Consider the following 22119-nt stretch of genomic DNA (forward strand, 5'->3'; position numbering starts at 1 on the left):
ATACACACAATAGGGCAAAAAAGATAAAATACAAACAGCACAGAACCTCTTTAAATCTAAAACTGGAAACCTTAGAATTCAGCAAAAGGACTTGAACACAGCTATATGAAATGCATTACTGAAGTATGAGGTAGGCTATGCTATTTCTGAACTGGTATTCAAATACTGAACAATCAGCCAAAACTTAATATAAATAGTTCAAGCATTTCTTTTATTCTATATATATAAACTTACAAGTTAAGATAAATGCAAGCAGTTATTGCAAACAAACTGTATAAAAGGAAATACTGTATTGTATTAAGATGCCAGTCATATCTTTCTGTATTTCAGTGTAGTACTACTGCAACAGTAAAGCAAAACTACTGAACACTTGGAAATCTTTAACAAAAATCATCCAATAAAGTTTTTTTTTACAGATTTTTAATCCTCATTTGGTCCCAATTTCTTTTTTTTTTTTTTTACAAACTTACGAAATCTACAAATCCTGCACCATTAATCACACAGGTAACTTGAGCATCAATTCCAAAACCCAAAAGGACTCGACTATTCTCTTTGGGCTTCTATAGCTTCCTTGAGAAAGTTCCTGCAAGTGTATGGTCATTAGGTTGAGAATAATTTACAAGAAAAAAATTCAAAATGGAGAAAATATTTATTAAATAATTCTGATATATGAATGTAAAATTTTTAGATTATCATACTGTATTTTACATGTAGTACACATCAGCTCACTGACCACAAGAACAGACTATGAAAACAAAAGATTGTTGAAATCTTACTATTTTAAAATTAAATCTAATATATTTCATAACATGTAAAAATGTATACAACTCACAGAGTAGGCACATCTGATATTTTGTTACTTAACCCTTAAACGCATATTGGATGTATTAAACGTCGACGAAAATTGTCTGTTGGGTGCTTAATTGACTTATGAGACGTCGACACAAAAAAGTTTTTAAAAAATTCGTGGAAAAATAGTTATAGGCCTACTTGGCAAAAACTTTTGAATCACACACCTTAAGGGATGCTGGGAATTCACGGATCAAGCTGTTGTTTTGTTTACAAGCGTTACCCAGACGCGCATGCGCGAATTTCTTTCTTCTCGCACTAAAAAGCATCCGCGACACATCTCAGAAATTATTTCGTCACTTTGATGTAATATTTGCACCATTTTATATTAGCCGTTACATAGAGTTTTACATATGGAAATGTGTGCAATTTCATGCAGAATACAACAAAAAACAACCCATGGTTGTAGCCTTTTATCAGTTTTGAAATATTTTCATATAAATAATGATAAGTGCCAAAATTTCAAACATTGGTCAACTTTGACTCGACCGAAATGGTGGAAAAACGCAATTGTAAGCTAAAACTCTTATATTCTAGTAATATTCAATCATTTACCTTCATTTTGCAACATATTGGAAGTCTCTAGCACAGTATTTCGATTTATGGTGAATTTATGAACAAAACTTTTTCCTTGCGTCCGTGCGGTAACTCTTGCCGAAAAAATCAGAAATTCTTTCGTCCGATTGTCGTAATGTTTGCACCGTTTTATATTAGCAGTTACATAAAGTTTAACATATGAAAATATGTGTAATTTCATGTAGAATACAACAAAAAACAACCCATGGTTGTAGCTTTTATCAGTTTTGAAATATTTTCATATAAAAAACGATAAATCTCTAGCACAATATTTCAATTTATAGTGAATTTTTGAAAAAAAATTTTTACGTCCGCGCGTTACGAATTCATGCATCATATTGTGATAATATTTTCTGTGTTGATTTGATCGTTTTACAATTTGTTATATACCATAATCATCGCAATTTAGTGTACAATACAACGAACAAATAATTAACTCATTAGCTTTAACCGTTTTGCTCACAGCGCGATTTGTATTCTATTATATATTAAAAAAAAATTTTTTTGCGCTGTCATATATTCCAATATTTATATATGATAATGATTTTTTTATTTCTGATGGTTACATACTAAACTTCAGGCAATGACAAAAAAAAGAGCCAAAAATGAACTCTTAATCTTGAAAACTAAGCGTGCTGTGACATTTTGAAAAAGACTTTTTTTCCGCTTTGGCGCTCACTCCCGAACGCCGGCGGCATACGGGAGACACTTTTGGAAATACCGGCTCGGTGTTTAAGGGTTAATTTAAATGTCATAAAACTATAAGCCTTACTATTATGCCTGTGTTTCAGTACACAGAGGATGGGAGATAATCCTGAAGTCTTACAAACAAATGGAAATGAGACCCAATGTGAAAGTCCAAATAGCCTAAAGTAATATATGGTTAAGCCAGAAACTGCCACCTGGTTTATGCACCACTTGAAGGATATAGTACAGGCAGCCCATCGGTTATGGTGTTCCGACTTGATAGCACTTGGCTTAAGGCACCGTTAACCAGATTTTATGGTGCCATAAGTGGTTTTACGGCACTGCCCAGTTTTACAGTGTTACACCCAGTTTTATGGTGCTGTAACCTGGTTTTACAGTGCATGGCATTTTTTGGGGGTTATGTTGTGCTGCCATGAATGGAACTCCCACCATAAACCGGGTACTGCATGTACCTGTACCAGCTTAAGGTGTTGTCTTTTAATAAAATTTTCAAATTGACCAAGCATGTTATGATACAGCAATCGTCTTTCCTGTCATCACCTCAGATGTTGCCTAAAAATATCTGCTTCAACACTTAAAGGCTCATTAAGATGAATGCTGTATAATGGCACTGGTTGTTAAGGTCAAAATGTTATTTATTAATTTGGAAAAGTAACCTGCTTAACACTTGATAATTTTTGGTACCATGATTTGGTCTCCAGCCTTTTTTGCATTGAAATAATTATGGTTATGGAAGGGCAGAGTGCACAAGGCAGTGGTCTGACCAGCAACGACATATGGATTGGAAGCAGCACCACTAAAGAAAACAGATGGCAGGAAGTTGGACGTAACCAAGATGAGGATGCTTAGGTGGATGAGTGGGGTAACCAATAATGACAGGGTTAGAAAAGAACATATTAGGGGTACAGTAAAGGTCATTGAAGCATCAAAGCGAGTGCAAGAAGCAAGGTTAAGATTGTATGGCCACCTGATGAGAAGAGAAGAGTAACACATGGCAAGAGAAGTGATGGATGTGGAGGTAGGTGGAACACGAAGGAGCAGAAGACCTAAGACCAGGTGGAGAGATTGCATTAGAGATGATAAGAAGGAGAAGGGAGTATGGAAGGAAATGACACAGGACAGAGAGAGGTAGATGGAAGACACTCATTAAAAACGGCTACCCCGAAAAGGGATAAAGCTGGGAAGAAGAAGAAAGAAGATGGAAGAGCCCTAGGAATTACCTGCTTATCCACCATAGCAGGATCTACTGAAAAAGCACTTAGGAGCAAATTAGTTATGAATGATTAAAAATAAAGCAGAGGTAGATTAACAGACTACCAAAGTGTGCTCTTTCGTCAATACTTGTCAAATATCGAGTTATACACAGAACAACTAGTCTCAGTCAAATGAACATGGTGTTCTTGGAAAAGATACATTTACATTACTTATTGACGCAAACAACACATTTTATCCAAACCATTCCAGATTGGCTGCTTTCGTAGGATGCCAGAACCGCTCTGACAGAATTTACTTGATGGAAAAATCATCTTTTTTTCCAGCCTAGAGTCTAAATATTAATATTACAGTGATAGTGTAATATTTTAAATTTTTGTTTTCAAGTTTTGTCTCTCCTCATTTCCCACTATCTCTGTCATCTTCTCCAGACTGATGAATAAATACTGAACCTTCCTGGGACTTCAGTCGAATCTTGTGAATTTTTTAATGCAAACCATGATGATAGTGGTAAGCTAGTGGCAACTAAGTTGTATGCTGTTATCAAGAAAAGCTTTTATTTTAACAAAGAATACTATGCTTTCAAGAACTGGACACTATCGCAAATTAGACAGGTCAATAATATTCCAGCTTCAAAACTAATACTGAATTCAAGCTCCAGACTTCAATAAGTTAATTTGTGGTACAAGTTGATGCATCTGACTGTGGAATTGGAGCCGTTCTACTTCAAGATGGCAGTAATATCTTACATCCACTTTATTTTATGTCTTCGAAACTGAAAAAGCATAAAAAAAGTGTATTCACCCATAGAGAAAGAAACACTCGCCTTAATCACAGAACTGAAATAGTTTGAAGTGTATGTAAACAGACCTAGGAATTAAGAAATTTTAGTGTTGTCTGAACACAATCCCCTGTCATTTATCCATAAAATGATAAACCAAAACCAAAATTAACAAGGTATTTGTGGGCTACCGTGTATGAGGAGCACCAAAATTTGAAGATGTATATATTTCACCTTGATTTACTTATATATGATTATTGAAGTATCATATGTAATGTATGTAAGCTTTCACAGTGAACATAATTTAGCAGTACTAAAGAATAACATAAATTTATAATCGCACAATTTTTGTCTCACAGCAACATGTGTTTTGTACTTATGATATTGAAGGCTTTGTTTTGACTCAAGTTGTCATTGGTAGTGATAAGTGTTGACAGGTCCAGATAACAATGGGCTGCTCAGTTCTGAAAACCAACTTTGGTCTTTGTCTTTTTTGTAAGCATGCCAATCATGTTAGCCATGTGCTGTATAGAACGTGTTAAGGTGATTTTCCCTTCAAGTCTCATACAAGTCATTGGACAAAACTGCACGACTATTATGTCATATATTTACTAGATCTTGATTTATCGCGTCATGTATTGTGAGATGCAAAGTATTTCAGCCCTAAAACGTTTCTTGATGATATCTTGCCAAGCATTTTCAGGAAGTGACGTTATTTTTCTTACAAGAGCATTCCATGGCGTCAATTAAGTTTTGCTTTCGACTGGAGATAAAAATTCACGTCATTATAAGACCGGATACCGTGCATGATACATTACCTCTCTCCATTTATGTTTTAGCTTCTAACGTAAAAGTAAAGATTTTGCAATGGTCGCTCTTTAGTGTTTGTTAAATTTCTTATGGAACTACGTTTGTGAAATTGATGTGAAATCTATAAATACGTTACAATAGGGTGATTTGTAACAGCCCTATCAAGTGTGTTTGGTGAATTTTGAAGCTGCAGCAAAAGCAAAAATTTTAGGTACAAGGTAAAGTGATATTTTTACTTTAAGTCATTACTTAAAAATAACACTGATTCATTATTTTACATGTTTTTAATTTGTGTACTTTATTTCCATTTTGAACTGTTTGTTTCATTCTTCTCAGTTTTTTATTTTAGTAAATTTGATTCATTTACACATTTTGTGTTTTCATGTTATTGCATACACAATTTATTTGATCAACTTTCTCAGGTGATTCTTAATGATCTAGTATTGCATACTTGATTTAATGTCACACTTTAACACTTGTGCTTTAATTTTCATTTACTTAGATTTTCTTTTCAGATCTTAAGTATTTCTTATTATTTTAAATTTTGCTTGATTAATTTAATTTCTTGTTAAATTAACATTTTTATTTAATTTTGTTTAATAATTTAATTCAGGAATTAATTAAATTTTGTTGTCTTCCAGAAATAGTAAATTTTTACTTCAAAATATGATTGTGAATTCTACTTTAAACTTTGGATTTAAAAATAACTTTTTGTATTCAAAGTTTTTACAACAATGTTTAATTTACTGACCGCTAGTGATAGGAATAAATGGGGTAGTTGAGGAAACAGAAAACTTTGAAGTTAGTGTTGGATTACACCAGGGGTCAGCATTAAGCCCATTTTTGTTTGTGCTGGTCATGGATGTGTTAAGAGAAGAGATCAGAAATCAAGAGCTGTGGGAGTTGTTGTATGGCAATGATCTGGTGGTTACTGCTGAAAATGAAGACCTCCAAAGAAGGGTTGGAGAGTGGCAGGAGTCTTTAGAGAGAGGGGTGGCTTAAAGGTGAATGTGACTAAAACAAAGGTTTTGGTGAGCAGTAGGGAAGATAGAGGCAAAATTGTCATACAAGAAAGAAGAGGGCCGATTATAAAACAAGCGGAAAAGTTTAAAAACTTAGGATCTACTTTAAGTGGAGGATGTGAAGTTGAAGTTGACAGTAGGATAAAAGCTGCAAGGGGGAAGATGAGAGAAGTAACTGGAGTGGTATGTGATAAGCAAATGCCAATCAAGCTAAAAGTCCAGATCTATAGCACAGTGATAAGACCAGTGTTAATGGATGAATAGGAAACATGGGCTCTAAGAAGAAAGGATGAAGTAAAGCTTGAGAGAACAGAGATGAGTATGCTGAGGTGGATTATGGGAATATCACTGCTTGAGAGGTTGGAAAATGACAAAACAAGGGCAGGCTTAGTAAAGATTACAGAGGTAATAAGAGCTATGATTGAGGTGGTATGGGCATGCGTTGAGGATGGATAATGAGGAGGAAGTGAAAAGGGCTTGGAAGGAACCTGTTAAGAGGAAGAAGATCAAGAGGGAGACAGAGAATTAGATGGCAAGATAAAAGTGAAAGATAATAAGGAGAGAAGAGGTGTGGTGGAGGATGATGCCTTTGATAGAAGGCAGCGGAGAATGTGCATCGGGCAACCGACCCCTTCATGTTGGGATAACATTGGGAAAGAAGACGTGATAGGAATAAAACTGAGCCCGTGACAAAGTGATAGATTGTGCTGTTGCTTCAATTTTCTTGAAGTGATTTAAGACATAGAGACAGTTTAAGTTGTTTGACGGAGTAATGCCCTGTAATTAACTTAAGCCTATATGAATACTTCACACTTGTTTTGATAAACTTAGTCTGATTTCTCACATATTTGATAAAAGTTTTTAAGGGATCACTGTTGCCTTTAGAAAACTCAGTTGTCTTTTATCTGTTATGAGGTTCAAGTATCTGGCTGCTGTGAGGTAATTGGTAAGTGTAATAACCAGATATTTGGAATGCTTCGTGACTATACATATATATATATATATATATATATATATATATATATATAGATAATATATCTATATATTAATATATATAATATTATACATATATATATATATGTATATTATATAATAATATATATATATATATATATTATATATTCTATAGATAATATATATATGTGTGTATATATATATATATATATATATATATATATATATATATATATATATATTATATGTATATAAACCATAAAGAGGGGGATTTGCTATGAGATATTTTAGATAAAATGTAACGTGATATGCTGTGACGTTTCTTAGAATGTAGAGAATCAGCAATTTAATTTCCCTGGAGGCAAAGTGTCCAAGCGACAGCTTAGGAATGCTTACGCATCATTTTTTGAGGTGGTGTGGTCAAGAGTGCTGTCTTAGCAAATCAGTGCCTCATCCTGTCGCCATGAGAGGTGACTTTGAAACTGGTCTTAAGCAGTTTCGGGGCGTGAACATTCTGAAGATTGAGTGTGGGTTCATATGTATGTGTATGTTTTCCCCCCTACTTATGGGAGTGTTGTGTTGCAATGAAGGGAAGACTATTACAGAGAGAAGGCAGGGCCAGGGTGGCCCCTGCCAAAGTGTTTGTTGATTAGTGACAGTGCAACTGTGCTGAAATGGGTGAGTGTTATTATATCTATTTTGGCCAAAGTGTGGCTGGATTGTATTTGAATATCTATTTCGGAGATATTCTGTTTATATGATCTTTGATTATGATCTTGTGCTTACCAGAGTGTTCTCTTGTCTTCTAACAGGCGTTTCTGGAAGAGGGGAACTGATCTGGAAGAGGGGAAATGTTTCTGGAGAAGAGTGGGGATTGTTCATTGGAGAAATGGTGTACTGACTTAATTACTATGTTGACTGTGCCTATCTGTTATGGCTAAACTAATGTTGGTGTTAGATTAATTACCGAAGGTTACCCGAGTTATTTGGACTTTGGGTTTAACATTTTATTTAATCATTCTGTTAAGAATCTGAGTTATTCAGTTAATACTTTGCTTTCAAATAAATGCATATTTTTGTAATTCATGACTCTGATTTGATGACCTAGATAATGGAGGGGAGGTATATATATATAGAGAGAGAAAGATAGATAGATAGATAGAGAGAGAGAGAGAGTGTTGTTGCCAGTATAGAGAGAGAGAGAGAAAATGTGTTGCCAATTACCAGTTGTCTGCCGCTCTGGCTTATCGCTACCAAAATGATAACGAGATTGATGATCTCGTTATATATATATATATATATCTATATATATATCATATTATATATATATATATATATATATATATATATATAAGGCCTAGGGTTATAATTAATGATATATTGCCAATATGTTCGCTGTGACCTATTGGAATGTGGAGAACAGAGCTGAAGCAACGACCTTTGAAAAGCTGATCAATGGTTTCTGTGGGGTGGCGTGATATAAAACTGCATAGAAAGACGAGTCAATGTACGTCAGTTCATGAGCTCTTTTCAAAGTGCCTTTGGGAAACTAGTTGTAGCCAGTAATATGAGGCATTAACGAAGTGTGCGTTTGTATGTGCGTGTGCGCCTCTTCTTTTGATAATGTACCCCTATCCAAGTCTATGGTGGACCTGGCTTAGAGACGGCTTTGGAAGAAAGGCAGGATGCCGAAGGAGCTCTGCGAAAGTGTCTTTATATTGTATTAGTGAAATATTCCGGCTGCATGGGTGAGTTATACTATTTTAGCCAGAAGGGTGGCTTGTTGTCTATTTAATATTTATAAGAATATCCAATCTTTAATCTTTGTTGTTAAACTTATGTGTACTTACGAGTGGTTTCTCGTGTCTTTGAAACAGACGGTTCTGGCGGAACTATGTGGGGACCGAGAGAGTCCCAGATGGGAGAATAGACATTTGGTGTGACTAATTACATTTTAGACATTTCAGTATTGGGGTAACTGAGTTAAGTTAGTCTGTGAGACTTGATTGATTTACTATCTTTTCGTTGTTAAATAAATGTATTTTTATAATGCAACTCTCTCATTTTGATTACCTGACAGAATGGAGAGAGAGAGAGAGAGAGAGAGAGAGAGAGAAAAGTCGCGAGCCGCTGGTTGCTTAGAGAGAGAGAGAGATTATGTGTTGGTATGCCTGACGCTCGGAGTTACACGTTTACCAAATGAATAACGAGGTTCATATCCTCGTTACAGGTGGTGGCAGCTGGCAAAAAGCGGTATAAAAGGTTTTTTTTTTATGCCTAGGTACGCTAATGAAGAGATAGGTGACCAGTTAAAAATAGAGGGGTTATGGCTTGGCGATAGTTTTTGAACGACAAAGCCTTTGTGGGATTGTGGAAAATTATTAAATTGTTAGTTTTCAGTTGCTAAGTGAAAGGGGTAGAGAAATATCCATCCATGAGGGTGTAGAGCTGAGGAAAGGAATTGTATTAGTCTCATCAAATTTGCCCGTACTGAGACCCTCCAGGGCGTGAGTAACTCAGTCTGATTTGTGTGTGAGTGATTGTCAGGTGCCATCTCGCCGAGCGCGTTTACGTTGTGCCGACGAGATTCGCGTGTTTTACGCAGATTTCGGGGTGGTTTTCTCTTACTTTGAACATGTAAGTGTTACGGTGTTTTTTTTTTTAATCCTGGTGGGTTTTTGGCTCAGTGTAATGAGACTGGTTTAAGAGGTCAAATTTTTTTTTCTTTCCCCATAGTAGCAGAAAGTGACATGTTTTCTTTATTGGCGAGTGTTTAGAATAGACGCATTCGTTTTGTTTAACATAAGGGTGTATAAAGATGTTTTTTATGCATGCGAACTGTGCTTGGATAGCATATTTCGCTTGGAGACAAAGCGCCCACCATTTTCTTACGGGCTCAGCACATTTCTGCTAACCGGCGCAGAGAGTCGCGTTGCAAGGGGAGTAAGGCCTGCCTCGGGGGGTATTGCAAGGGGGAGATGGGTACTGGTATATACCTCGGGGGGTCCTCAGACACTATTCAAGGGGGGGTGTTCTATCACTTGACTGAGGGGTGTTTCAATGCTCAGTGGGGGGAGAAATTCTTTTTTCTCAGTGGGGGTGAACTCCTTCCTTTTTTTTCCCTTGTCGAGGTGTTGAGAGACAAATTTGCTCTTGAAAGTGATTTTTCAATGCCAGGACATCAGCTAATTGATTAGTTGATGAAGTGAAATGCCCGTAGAGATTTTTTTTTTAGAAAAGAGATTTTCTTTCTCTTGGATGAAGAGAAAAGGAAAATAAAAAGAGATTTTCTTTCTCGTGAATGAAGAGAAAAGTAAATAACATGCATGAGATGTGATATATGTTTTCCTTATTCTTTGGAAGACACAAATATAATGGGGACACAGATTATTATTATTTTTTTTTATTGTGTTGGAGAAATTACTTTAAAAGTGGTGCTGAGTGGTGGTGGTGCATGGTGTTGTATCTGGTGTTGATTGATATCAAGGGGTTCAGCATTACTGGTGTATGCCATTTGAATTACACCCTTACTTGAGATCTTTGCATGAGAATTATTGCTATGGAGAGTTATTATTATTATTAATAATTGTTATTGTTGTATGAGATGTGTCATGGGAGGGTTGCTTAAGTAGAATTATCATTACTTGAGACTTGTTTTTACGAGAGATTTGAGATATTTCATGGGAGATTATTTTATAATTATTACAGATAATTATTTATGGAGAATTATTACAATGAGTTATGGAAGAAACCTTGTGTTAGTTGTCTGTTGAGTTTTTGTAACTTTGGAGAATATTTCGGTCATTCGTGAGTGATGAGTTTTGCTGAGTCTTGATGAGTCTTGATGAATCTGGCTGAATCTTGGTGAATTTTGTGCTGAATTTTGTACTGAATCCTTGGAGAATGGACAAGCATTAACATTGGTGATGTTTTTATACTAATACTAGTGATTTTGATGATAGCAATTTTTGGTAATTTTGCTGATAGTGATATTTCTGATACTGATTTTTTTGTTTACTAATACGTGGGTGCTGTAATGCTATCAAGGGTGGTGAAATCTTTTTTGAATTTGGGAGGAACTAACAACACATTTTTTTTTTCTTTTTTTTATGGGTTCAGCAGATAATTGCTTGACATACGTGAGTCACGGGAGATAGTTAACAATGCCGTTGATTTTTCTTTTCTCCTTTTTTGGAAGTTAGCCATCGCTGACACAAGTTTTTTTTATCATGGGTGAATTTGAGTTTATTTTTTCTCTCCAGTTTGTGTGAATATTTTTTTTGATATCTCAGTTCGTGACTTAGAGTCATGGTTCGGGAACGTGTTTGTGTTTTTTTGATGCTGTAGAGAAATATACGGGAGAATTCTTGCACTGTTTTGAATGCATACGTAATGGCACTACATTTCCTTTTCTCTGGATATTTGCGTTCCAGAAATTGTGAGTTTCTTGCACAATACCTTTGTTGTATTTGTGACAACTTTGTGAGAGATACGAAACTTGGCTAAGTTTCTAGTGGCCTATGTCGTAGTGCATATGGAGAAGTCTTGGCTAAGACACTGTGAATTTGGAGTTCTGTTATAATGAGTTGTGGCACATTGGTGATTTTTTCTAGAATTTCCTAGACAATTTTATTTGCCGAGTTTTTGCCCTTTTTTAGCAGTTATGCTAAATGGGGAGAGTTTATAGTTTTTGACTATAACATTGAGTTATTCTCTGGAGAATTGAGGTATATTATTTTGGAGTTATAATTTGAGATATAATATATTGGAGATATATTTTCGGCCATTTTGATATTTGCCAATGGTGATGAGAGCTATGTTTAGTTCAATTATTTTGCAGCACACGCACATACAAACGCACACTTCGTTAACGCGTTTACCAAATGAATAACGAGGTTCATATCCTCGTTACATACATATATATATATATATATATATATATATAATATATATATAATAGAGAGTGTGTATGTGTGTGTGTATAGTACTGGTATGTGTTCATAAGGGTGTCAGTTATACATGCATTAATTTAGGACAAACTTGAATAGTAGTAGAATTAAAGTACAACCTAAATAACATTGCAGACCTCTGACCCACTGTATCATCAGCTATACTTGAGTGAGAAGAAAAAGGAATTAAATTGGGTCACGAAACGCAAATAAACTCTCTCCCCGGACAAACACCTTATCTGCTGCTGACCTTTCAGCTTATCCCCTGGATACCTTTACATCGTAATTATTCTTAATTTCTATCACAATTATCATAAACACCTTGAAAAACTATGGTTTGTATTTGTATAAAATGAATAGTATTTTCAGAAACAAAAAGGTCAAGGCTATTAAGTCTTACTTGAGAATATCTGGTAATTCTGGGGCACGACAAATATATTTATGGGCATATCCATGGCAAGACGAAAAATCAACAAACTTTACTGGTGGGGCATTATCTGGACGTTTTTTCAGGGCAGTTTCATATAGCTGCAAAAGATAGAATGCATGTGTAAAGAAAATTTCAAATATTTTCTACTATATACAGTCCAATACTTACAATAAACACATACAAAACTGTGTAATTTAAAATAAAGGATATCTCAAAGTCAAATTGTTTTCCATAAAATACAATAATACAATAACACTACTGCATGTAAGGAATTACAAGCAAGCTAAACTGGATTGATATCTTATCAAATGCAACATGATGTTGTAAACTTAGACTACATTTTCAAGAACATACTGCATTAAATTACTAGATAATGAATAAGACCATAGAATAAAATACATAATGTTAGAAAACAGGGATAAGTGAAATCCCAATGCATGTATTTCAGAATGAATATTGCTGTAGAAAGGACTTTCAGCCTAGGCCAGTTTATAAAGATTTCCAGAATTCGTGATTCCTCCAATTAATTCGCCTTTTAATTGCAAGATGTATATACTATAGCATATATATATATATTATATATATATATATATATATATATATTATATATATATATATATATATATATATTATTTATATATCTGGCAGGATTTTAAAGCCAGAACCAAGGAAAAGTAATTCCTCTTTATAAACAAGTTAATTCATTCTATATGCTCAAGTTGCCCCTGTGAACTGGAAGCCTCCATTCTCTCTAAACCCCCTCTTTGCTCCCAGTGGCTGCCTAGATTTACTCTCCACAGGGGCCCTGAATGAGGGAGTGGCCTATCCTGACTGAGATTTTAAAAGAACAGGGCTGCAGCAGCTCTGCCTCAGAAACCTCAGACTCGCAGAAAAGCTCAGAACTTTCTCAAGCCCTGCAGACTCTACTTCACCCCTTTTTGCTCCCCTGCCTCCTCTGGGGGATCCCACAAGTTTTCTTATACCTCCATAGTGCACAGAAATATCAGCAGATGAGAAGACTACCAGACACAGGATTTCAAGGTACTGTGAGATGTTAATTAAGTGCAGCCAGTGAATCATTTTTGCCTCTTGTCTGTATTTCATTTCCATTCTTCCAAGGCGACTTTCCCCCCTTCTTTGTTCAGCTTCTCATGCCTACATGTTCCTCGCCTTAGTACTGATGCCAGAATGCAATCTCTGCAGACAAATACAGCGCTTGATTATGGGAGAAATTGGGAACCCTCTGGAATAAAGCTTGCATTGAAATAACCCGTTTTGCTAAAATTCTGGCAGCCTTGTGCTAGAATCGTGTTTAAATTAATTTTCATTTTCCACTCGTAGTGATTGTTAACCCTCTTACGCCGAAGCCCTAAAAATCAAAACCTCTCCCGTATGCCGGGGCCGGTTTGGAGTGAGCGCGGAAGCGGAAAAAATCATGTTTTCAACAAATCACAGCGCGCTTAGTTTTGGAGATTAAGAGTTCATTTTTGGCTCATTTTTTTGTCATTGCCACAAGTTTAGTATGCAACCATCAGAAATGAAAAATAATATCATTATCATATGTAAATAATGCGATATATGGGAGCAAAAAAAAAATGCATACATAATTGTATTCAAATCACGCTGTGCAAAAAACGGTCAAAGCTAACTAGTAACTTTTTCTTTCGTTGTATTGTACACTAAATGGCAATCATTTTGATATATAATACATTGTGAAACAATAAAAGCAACACCGGAAAAATATTATCACAAAATGATGTACGAATTCGTAACCCGCGGACGTAAAAAAATGTTATTTTCAAAAATTCACGGTAAATCTAAATATTGTTCTAGAGACTTCCAATTTGTTTCAAAATGAAGACAAATGATTGAATATTACGATACTGTAAAAGTTTTAGATTAGAATAGCAGATTTCGACCATTTTGGACGAGTTAAATTTGACCGAATGTCGAAATTTTTCTATATATATTTTTTATATGCACATATTTCAGAGATGGGAAAAGCTACAACCTTCAATTATTTTTTATTGTATTCTTCATGAATTTGCACACATTTTGATATATGAAACTCTATAAAACGGCTAATATGAAAAGGAGCAAATATTAGGATAATGCGATGTACGCATTTCGAACTTGCGGCCGCGAATCGGCGCGCGGAGGGAAGTTAAATATATTTTTCAAAAATTCACCATAAATCACAATATTGTTCTAGAGACTTCAAATTTGTTTCAAAATGAAGATAAATGACTGAATATTACTAGGCCGTAAGAGTATTAGCTTACAATTGCGTTTTTCAACTATTTCGGTAGAGTCAAATTTGACCGAACGTGGTTTTTTTTCTATTTATCGTGATTTATATGCAAATATTTCGAAAAAAGAGAAAAGCTACAACCTTCAATCATTTTTAGTTGTATTCTAAATGAAATTGCACACATTTTCATATATAAAACTTTATGTAATAGCTAATTTTAAATGGTGCAAACATTTCGACAATCGCACAAAAAAAATTCTGATTTTTTCGGAAGAGTTACCGCGCGGACGTAAGGAAAATGTTTTTTTTTTTTTTCATAAATTCACCATAAATCGAAATATTGTGCTAGAGACTTCCAAGTCGTTGCAAAATGAAGGTAAATGATTGAATATTACTAGAATATAAGAGTTTTAGCTTAAAATTACGTTTTTCGACCATTTCGGTAGAGTCAAAGTTGACCGAAAGTTGAAATTTTTGCACTTAACGTTATTTATATGAAAATATTTCAAAACTGATAAAAGCTACAACCATGGGTTGTTTTTAGTTGTATTGTGCATGAAATTGCGCACATTTCCATATATAAAACTTTATGTAACGGCAAATTTAAAATGGTGCAAACATTAGGACAATCGCACGAAAAAATTTATCATAAGAGTTACCGCGCGAACGTAAGGAAAAAGTTTTTTCATAAATTCACCATAAATCGAAATATTGTGCTAGAGACGTCCAATTTGTTGCAAAATGAAGGCAAATGATTGAATATTACTATAATATAAGAGTTTTAGTTTACAACTGCGTTTCTCGACCATTTCGGTAGAGTCAAAGTTGACCAAAGGCTGAAATTTTTGCACTTATCGTTATTTATATGAAAATATTTCAAAACTGATAAAAGCTATAATCATGAGTATTTTTTTTTTATTTTACATGAAATTGCACAAATTTTCATATATAATACTTCATGTAAAGGATAATTTAAAATGGTGCAAAAATTATGTCAAATTGACGAAATAATTTTTGAGATGTGTCACTGATACTTTTTAGTGCGATAAGAAAGAAATTCGCGCTTGCGCGCCTGTGTAGCGATTGTAAACAAAACAACGCCTTGATCCGTGAACTCCCAGCATCCCCCAAGGCGCGTGATTCAAAAGTTTTCGGCTGGTAGGCCTATAAGTATTTTTCCGCGAATTTTTAAAAAAACTTTTTTGAGTCGACGTATGATACATCCATTCGGCATACGGGAGACATTTTGACTCGACGTTTAATACATCCATTCGGTGTAAGAGGGTTAAACTGGTATCATGAAAGAAAAGAATCTAAATTCCTTTTAATATTTTTTTGAGCAAGCAAAACACAAGATTTCCCAATTCCCCACAACAGAAAAAAGGCAAATCTTGTTTGTGTAGAACCAGGTATTCTAGTTACTGGTGAATAAAGTCTGACTGCCATTAAGAATAGCGATAGGAAGATATTAGAATCATGTGCATGCAGATAGCCTAGAGAGAGAGAGAGAGAGAGAGAAATCTAACCTTAGTTTTTTTTTTATGTGCTATTGCATGAAGCATATAGGTATTTAGGGAGTAAATTCAAAACGATAATAAGTGCCATATTTCATGAATTGAGTCTAAATCGTCGAATCTCGTATCGTAAAGAGATTTAGTAGGTAGATTTTTAACATGAGTCAGTGTGGTTCATTGTGCCTGAGTGCTCTCTCTCTCTCTCTCTCACAGGTCTAGACAGGATAGGAGAATTAAAAATCCCTGGCAACGTGTCTAATTGAGTCCTATCCATTGCCCCATTTATGAACAAAAGAAAAGAAGAGTAAATAGCATTTTTAGTGTCGAAAAACATAATAAGGGCAAGTAGCCTACCTATCGCCTCTCAACAAAGGGCAGCTATCTAAGGACAGTGTTGGTTTTCCCTTTCCCTAAATTCTCCTAATATGGCCTTGGATAAAAGCCAGGTGTGAATCCTCTCCATTTCCCCCTTTCTGTGTAGCCAACCTGTGTGAAGGCCAAATTCTCCGGGGAATTAAATTGGCAGTAGAATTGGTAGGTCTTATGTTCGCAAGGGAAACGGTAAGACAGACCAAGGAATTGCATCAGTAAAAAGATTTTTTTTTTTTATCACCTGTTCGTGTTCATTCTTGAGACGATAAAAAACCCTATATATACATTTTCATTTTATCAATTACGTGGACCACGTCTTTTCACGTTGAGTATTCCGTGAATGCATGCAAACAAATCCTTTATTTGTTGTTATTTACAACTCAGTTGAACTGGCATTTACAGATCCCTTTACAAGCTGTATTTGCATGAAGGTTCCTGCATTTACGAAATTCGTTGCTAAACCACGACTTTTCACGTTGAGTTTTCAGTGAATTCGTGGCAAGATTCCTAATTTTTATTTACAAGCCAGTAATCGCATTGAGGTTTCCGTGTTTACAAAATTCATTGCCAAATCCATTATCAGCGTTGAGTCTTCCAACGAACTGTAATTTACAGAGATTTTTACAGGGATTTTTTGTTGGCGTGAATTTTCTGCCCTGCTACGCGCCAGTAGTAACTGTATTTACAGGGATTTTACAGATATCTCGCTAAGTATTGGCGTTGAGTATTTCCGCCCGTACATAGTATTAATCTATGTGACTGTTACAACTTAGTTGTACTGTTATTTACCAGTATCTAACTTTATTTATAACAACATATGCGTTAATTTCTGCACCTGTAATACACATTTACAATTTGTTTACTATTATTTCCACGTTGCCTGCGTGAGATTTCCGCACAGCCAATATATAACGACACTTGAGTCTTTACATATCAAGTACCTCGTTCCTTCCCTCAATTCTAATCAATCCTCTACACAGCTTTTCTTGGCGTAGTCGAGATCTGGGCAAACGACGGTCCTACAGCCATTCCTTTCTTGTCCTTCGCTTTATTAAGGTTAATATTCCTGTTTAATCCTAAATTTCTTCAATTTATTGTCACCTTGTAAATAATTTTAGTATTTTTAGCTTTTAACAATAATTTTATAAGTAACTTTAGTATTTTATGCTTTCCTTTTTAAATAGCAAGTAAACTTTAATTATATATTTTTTATAAATATATAATTTATAAACTGAAGATGTGTTAGGATGACACGAAACGTATCATAATAAACTCCTTAATTGATCTTCTGAGCCCCTCTGATGGTCTATATATATATAGATAAATATATATAACAATATATATTATATATATATATAGTATATATCATAATAGATAAATATACCCACACACACACACACACACATATATAATTATATATAATATATATATATATATATATATATATATAATATATAATACAATACAATATATACTATATATATATATATATATATATATATATATATATATATATATATATATACTTATATCTAATAAAAAAAAAATTACACATATATAGATATATACACACACACACATATATATAGATTATATAGATATATATATATAATATATCTACACACACACACACACACATATATATTATATATATATATATATATATATATATATATATATATATATATATATATATGTGTGTGTGTGTGTGTGTGTGTATTAGTATTTTTGGGTAAGCAAAAAATCTAACATTCTAGTAATATTCAATCATTTACCTTCATTTTGAAGCAATTGGAAGTCTCTAGCACAGTATTTCGATTTATGGTGAATTTTTGAAAAAAAAACATTTCCTTCCCTCCGCGCCGAATCTACACCGCAAATCTCCAAAATGCTTACGTCACATTGTCGTAATATTTCCTCCATTTTATATTAGCCGTTACATAGAGTTGTATTATATGAAAATGTGCGCAATGTCCTGTAGAATACAACACAAAATAATTCATGGTCGTAGCTTTGATCATTTTTGAAATATTTGCATATAAATCACGATAAATAGAAAAAAATCGACATTTGGTCAACTTTCACTCGACCGCAATGGACAAAAAACGCAATTGTAAGCTAAAACTCTTACAGTCTAGTAATATTCAATCATTTATCTTAATTTTGAAACAAATTGGAAGTCTCTAGCACAATATTCCGATTTATGATGAATTTCTGAAAAAAAAAAAATTTCCTTCCCTCCGCGTGCGGAATCTATGACACAAATCTCCGAAATGCTTACGTCACATTGTCGTAATATTTGCACCGATTTATATTAGCCTTTACATAGAGTTCTATATATGAAAATGTGCGCAATTTCATGTAGAATACAACAAAAAATAATTCATAGTTGTAGCTTTTATCATTTTCGAAATATTTGCATATAAATCACGATAAATAGAAAAAAAATCGACGTTCGGTTAACTTGACTCGACCGAAATGGTCGAGAAACGCAATTGTAAGCTAAAACTCTTACAGTCTAGTAATACCCAATCATTTATCTTCATTTTGAAATAAATTGGAAGAGTCTAGCACAATATTTCGATTTATGGTGAATTTAAAAAAAAAAACTTTTCCCTTCCCTCCGCACGCGGAATCTCCGCCGCAAATCTCCGAAATGCTTACGTCACATTGTCGTAATATTTGCTCCGTTTCATATTAGCCGTTACATAGAGTTTTATGTACGAAAATGTGAGCAATTTCATGTAGAATAAAAAAAAAAAATTAATGGTCGTAGATTTTATAATTTTCAAAATATTTGCATATAAATCATGATAAAAAAAATCGACATTCGGTCAACTTTAACTCGACCGAAATGGTCGAAAAATGCAATTGTAAGCTAAAACTCTTACAGTCTAGTAATAATCAATAATTTATCTTCATTTTGAAACAAATTATTTGTCTTTAGCACAATATTTCGATTTATGGTGAACTTTTGAAAAAAAAAATTTTACGTCCGCGTGTTATGAATTCATGCATCATTTTGTGATAACAATTTCTCTGTGTTGCTTTAATCGTTTTACAATGTGTTATATACCAAAATCATCGAAATTTAGTGTACAATACAACGAAAAAAAATTAACTGATTAGCTTTAACCGTTTTGCTCACAGCGCGATTTGTATACAATTATATATGTTTTTTTCACACTGTCATATATTCCAATATTTATATAGGACAATGCTATTTTTTTTTCATTTCTGATGGTTGCATACTAAACTTCAGGCAATGACAAAAAAAAGGAGCCAAAAATAAACTCTTAATCTTGAAAACTAAGTGTGCTGTGATTTTATGAAAAAACTTTTTCCGCTTCGGCGCTCGCTCCCAAACCCCGCCGCCATACGGGAGACCGTTTCTGAAATACCGCTTCGGCGTTGAATTTTTGCCGTGGGTATGTCTGACCTACGATTGGTCAGACCTCCTTGGGAGAGAGAAATCAACCAATGACCTGCCTGCAGGTAAATGCGGGGCTAAGGACCCCAGTGTACCAACGCCCTTCAGGGGATTCAGTCTCGGGCACTCGATAGGCACTGACGTGCCATCGCCCCCTGCTGTTCCATTGCGGTAGCCGGTTACCGCTAAGTTACTGTACGTTATTGTTAGTTTCTTTAAATACTTGGGCCCTTGTGTAAGTTTTAGATAATACAGATCATTGTTAAATTGATCCACTGAGTATTATTTATGCACGACCCTTAGTAATGCAGCCGGACCAGAGTTAGTAAACCCCGACGGGATGAGGTCATAAAGATGGCGTTATGTGTAAGGGGTCTGCTGTGAAGTGCTAATTGATAGTAAATACAGCGAACTGTGGGTCTTTCAAGGTGCCGATTCAGTGACTAATTGTTCAGCGTGTGTTTATGATCTGAAAATAAAACGATAGAGGAGACATAAGAAGCAATGGCACAAAGGACCGACGCCGAAGTGATACGTTAAGGCAAAATTATGCCTTCCTTCACGTTATTAATGACTGAGAAACGAGTGGAACATCGCGAACAAAGTCGGCGGGTGAAATTGCATTACCGAGCGCGAGAAATCGTGAAACGGACGAATACACACACACACACGTGCTGTGCATAAAAGGCCAACAGAGTAGAAAAACTTATATGCAGTGTAAAAGTGAGGGAAATGGCTCGATTGCCTTTTTGTTGTCAGGAAAGACAGACAGGATGAGTGAGTGTCGTATTAATAGAGAGAGGATTAGCACTCCCCAAATTAAAAACACCCAGACATCGGCTATGATAGCAAAGTGGAAAGTGGGGATCATCAGCGCAGTGATTATTTCTTATAAACTGTAATTATTATTATTGGTGCCCAGAAAGGTATCAATATGGCGAACGGCAAGACATACCATTAATCGGTTATCGGCACCAAATAGCACCAAAAATCGCCGATTTTTGGATATTAGCAATTTTCCCTTATCATCAGGCTTTCAAAACGGAACCCCCAACCAATAACCGGAGATAAGAATACATCACCTTCCACGGTTCCCACCTCAACAAAGGATCCTCATTTTTTGCTAAAAAGCTGCGATCCGGAGAAAGCAGAACTTCTCCTGAGGGAAGAAATTCTATATGATTCGCATCTCTGGATAACGCCGACAGTTCTGAAATTCTAGCTCCTGAAGCCAACCTTAATAAAAATAGTGTTTTTCTTAAGAGCATTATAAATGAACTTGTCGTATTATCTGTATCTGAAGCCAGCTTTAGAACATCATTTAAGAACCGTGACACTGACGTAGGCCTTACTGAAGGTCTAAGTCTAGCACAAGCCTTGGGAATAGACGAAAAGTAAGAATCTGTCAAGTCTATGTTAAAACCCAGTTGAAAAATCTTCTTCAAGGCTGACTTGTTTGTCGTAATGGTGCTAGCTGCTAAACCTTTTTCAAATAAGGATCGGAAAAAGGATATAGCTGAATTGATTGTCATGATTTTAATGTCTGATTCTCTCAGGAAGGATGCCAACTTTTTGACTGCAGCATCATACTGCCTTAAAGTTGAATCTCTTTTATCAGATTCCAGGAAAAGAATATTTCGTGGATCGATATCTGCATCTCTTTTGGCCGCAAACTTCATGAAGTCCATAAAGTTAGGGTTTTGAGAATTCCTGAGGAAGCGAACACAGTCTTCATTTGTACTGACTGGGAGAGCCTGGGATTGGGAATTCGAAGAGGACGAAGACCCAGTTCCAGAATCAAAGGGTACCAGTTGCTCTTCGGCCAGTCTGGAGCTACTAGAGCTACTTGACCCTTGAACGTCCTGAGTTTGTTCAGTACTTTCAGGAGAAGATTCACTGGAGGAAAGACATAAATCTTCTCCCAGTTGTTCCAGTCTATGGACAGGGCGTCCGTGGCATAAGCCAGAGGGTCCAGGTTGGGAGCCACATAACATGGAAGTTTGTGGTTCGCTTGAGATGCAAACAGATCTACTTGCAGGCCTGGAACCCTCCGGAGAATCCATTGGAACGAACTGTTGTCCAGTGACCATTCCGACTCCAGAGGAACTGAACGGGATAGAGCATCTGCTATGACGTTTCTCACTCCAGCTATATGGGTGGAGGAGAGGTCCCAACTGAACTTGTCCGCCAGGGAAAAAATGGCTACCATGACATGATTCAGATGTCTTGACTTGGAGCCTCCCCTGTTTATACAATGGACT

General features: G+C 35.3%; 1 protein-coding gene across 5 annotated transcripts in view; it reads right to left on the reverse strand.

Moving 5' to 3' along the window:
• LOC135196196 (lysophosphatidylserine lipase ABHD12-like) overlaps positions 1 to 22119 on the reverse strand; it is a 400246-nt gene that overhangs the window by 5858 nt on the left and 372269 nt on the right. For 4 of the 5 annotated variants that reach the window (XM_064222798.1, XM_064222796.1, XM_064222797.1 and 1 more), the window contains exons 9-10: positions 12262 to 12389; positions 193 to 583 (exon numbers count right to left, since the gene is read on the reverse strand). In XM_064222798.1, coding sequence (XP_064078868.1) covers positions 544 to 583; positions 12262 to 12389 — 168 coding nt within the window. In that variant the 3' untranslated portion in view covers positions 193 to 543. Of the gene's footprint in view, positions 1 to 192; positions 584 to 12261; positions 12390 to 22119 lie in introns of those variants that run through there. The other variant, XR_010310343.1, reaches the window with a different exon arrangement.

This window comes from Macrobrachium nipponense, chromosome 17, assembly GCF_015104395.2.
Source record: "Macrobrachium nipponense isolate FS-2020 chromosome 17, ASM1510439v2, whole genome shotgun sequence".
NCBI classification, from domain to species: Eukaryota; Metazoa; Arthropoda; class Malacostraca; order Decapoda; family Palaemonidae; genus Macrobrachium; species Macrobrachium nipponense.